This window comes from Volvox carteri (assembly GCF_000143455.1).
Source record: "Volvox carteri f. nagariensis unplaced genomic scaffold VOLCAscaffold_44, whole genome shotgun sequence".
NCBI classification, from domain to species: domain Eukaryota; kingdom Viridiplantae; phylum Chlorophyta; class Chlorophyceae; order Chlamydomonadales; family Volvocaceae; genus Volvox; species Volvox carteri.
In genome coordinates, this window is record NW_003307587.1 from 404,634 (window position 1) to 407,448 (window position 2,815).

Sequence of the window (2,815 nt, forward strand, 5' to 3'; positions counted from 1 at the left end):
TCCCCCGAGGCGGCCAGGTGCCTCGTGACCATCATCATGAAGGATGTTAAGGTCGGTAGGGGGCCCCGGGGGGCCGTGTGTGTGTGTGTTTGGGTATGTGTGTGTTTGTGTGTGTGTGTGCATGTGTGCATGTGTGTGTGTTTGGGTGTGTGTGTGTGTGCATGTGTGTGTGCATGTGTGTGCGTGTGTGTGTGCATGTGTGTGTGCATGTGTGTGTGCATGTGCGTGTGTGTTTGGGTGATGGAGCAAGGTGATCAGGCAGGTAACCCCCCATCCCTCCCCTCCCCGCCTCTCACCCCCAGGTCGGTATGTCCGCTGACACGGTTTTGTCGTACTACCATCCCGACGCGGCCGACATGCTGAACAGCTGCATGGACCTCCGTCGTGTGCTGAGGGACCTGCGGGACCCCAACACCCGCATGAAGAAGAGGGTGAGGGTGTGTATGTGTGTATGTGTATGTATGTGTGCATGTATGTGTGTATGTGTGTGTGAGGGGGTTGAAGCAATGAGATGAGACTTTACCGCAAGTAAGAAGTAAGAGGCGCCGAGTGGCCGCAGCCTCCCTGGGGGGGGAAGCAGCTCAGCAGCACAGCCCCCAGCAACAGGGGGCAACAGGGGGATGTGGAACCCTAAAACCCTAAAATCAAAATTACGTTTTTAGGGAATTATTAAAAATCCCAAAATTCTCCGTTTCCAAGCTCTGTCCGGCTTGCAACCGTCACCAACGGATTCACACGTCCGTACGTAGGATGTCGTACCTGGTCAACCGGCTAAGCCGCAGCTCGCGGATCGTTGCGATGGCGGTGTGGCTGTGGCGGCTAGGAGGATGAGGGGCAAGAGGTTTGTGGTTGAGGTTAAATTTGATGGAGAGAGAATGCAAGTGAGTGCGCGTGTGTATGTAAGTATGTATGTATGTATGTATGTATGTATGTATGTATGTATGTATGTATGTATGTATGTATGTATGTATGTATGTATGTACATATGTGTGTATGTACATATGTGTGTGTATGTATGTATGTATTTGTGAATCAGTGATGCAAGGGACGGGATGGATTTGGAACTTTGGATGTGGGTGGGAAAGAGAGGGGAATGTGCAACAGGTGTCGTCTAGCTGTCTCAGTAGTCGAGGCCGCAATCCGTTGTCCTCTGTCCTCATTCTTCTTCATCTTGGGATTTGATGTTTCAAAAATTTGATTTTCAACTCTCCCACTACAAAAACACACCCACGTACAGATTTGGCAAGTTTTCTCATATGGCACGTTTCCTCAGCGCCGAGGGCCCTAGGGCCGTCATTGTCAGCGTTACGAGACCCTCGTTCACGGCGAAGATCTCATATTATGAAATACAACATAAACAACACACACACACACACACACACACACACACAAACACACACACACACGCGTACGGCGTCGTCCCCTTCCCCCCCGCAGGTTCACCGCACCGGCCCCCACTCCTTCAACTTCTTTAGTCGGCGGGGACTGGATCATGGATCCAAGAGGGACTTTGCCGTACTTGGCCCGGCCCTGGAGGGCCTTATGAGTCAGGATCAAATGATACTGGACGGGGAGATGGTTGTGTGGAACAAGACCAGGTGAGTATGTGTGTATGTATGTACAGTGTGTATGTCGTTACAGGGCGGTTAAGCTTCACCAGCGGCCCCCTTACCCGAGGCAATTCCTTGCTCTCCCCTGCGAGAGGGGCACCCTAATCCATTCACCCCATCCGATTTCAGAATAATGTATTCGTTGGGTTCGGCAACTCACCACCAGCATCCAACCAAATCTAGCGGATCAACGGCGCCTCAACTTAGTTCCTGGTCAGCTCGCAAATTGATATTACCACGTCCTACACCCTCCATAAGACGGGGGGCCACCTCCCATTTCCACACTTCTCAAACACCCGAGAAGTTGGCAGGCGGATTTGAACCCGGTCTCTCCTGGAGCAGAAGTCAGGCCTTAACCTCTGCCAGCCGCCTGCCCTAATGTCTGTATATATGCGCGTGTTCCCCCTATCTGCTCACATAGTTTCCTGCCACACACACCCTCCCCCCGAAAAACCCTAGACCCCTTCCCAAACCCCTCTTCATGTAGACAGGTGTTTGAACCGTTTGGCGGTCTGAGCGCCGCCATTGACGCCATCAATGTGGGGGCAGGGCCGGGGGAGAGGATTAGAATGAAGGTAGGGAATGGCCAGGTCCAGTGCGGGGGCGGGTGGGCGGGGAAAACACAGCGAGACGCGTCACTGCAAAACACGTACACGTGCACAACACGCACCCCCTCACGAAGGTTCCATCAGATGCGCGCCGTGTGTCATGGCACCACGTGTGTATTGCCGGGATCCCATGTCAAGCATGTTCGGGTTTTCCCCCGCGTCATTACCCCGCCCCTCATCCCCCACCCTCCCGTCACCCCCCTCATCCCCCCCCTGGACCTCGCAGATGGGCACCTCCGTCAACACCAGCGACCCGGACTACGTCTTCCCCACTGCCGCAGATGTGGAGGTGGTGTATGTCGTATTCGACGTGCTGTACATGGACGGAAGCTCGGTGCTGGATAAACCCTTGGCGGTGCGGGGGGGGGGGGGAAAGGGGGAGGGGGGAGGGGGTTATCAGCCGGGGGCGAAACACCCTGACAGGGTTAGCGGTCATCCGGTTGGGCAGTTGGGCCCCAGGGGGGGGAAGAGTCCCAGGATGCGGAACACCCCCTTCCGTACTCATACATACATACATACATACACACAGACTCGGATCAGGTCAGGCCCGGATCGATATGTAACAGATACACATACACATACACATACACATACACA

General features: G+C 54.3%; 1 protein-coding gene across 1 annotated transcript in view; it reads left to right on the forward strand.

Moving 5' to 3' along the window:
* VOLCADRAFT_95457 (uncharacterized protein) overlaps window positions 1–2,815 on the forward strand; it is a gene marked incomplete at both ends in the record, with an annotated part of 14,134 nt that overhangs the window by 1,470 nt on the left and 9,849 nt on the right. The window contains 4 exons of the mRNA XM_002954555.1: window positions 303–431; window positions 1,438–1,598; window positions 2,098–2,185; window positions 2,445–2,573. Coding sequence (XP_002954601.1) covers window positions 303–431; window positions 1,438–1,598; window positions 2,098–2,185; window positions 2,445–2,573 — 507 coding nt within the window. The remainder of the gene's footprint in view (window positions 1–302; window positions 432–1,437; window positions 1,599–2,097; window positions 2,186–2,444; window positions 2,574–2,815) is intronic.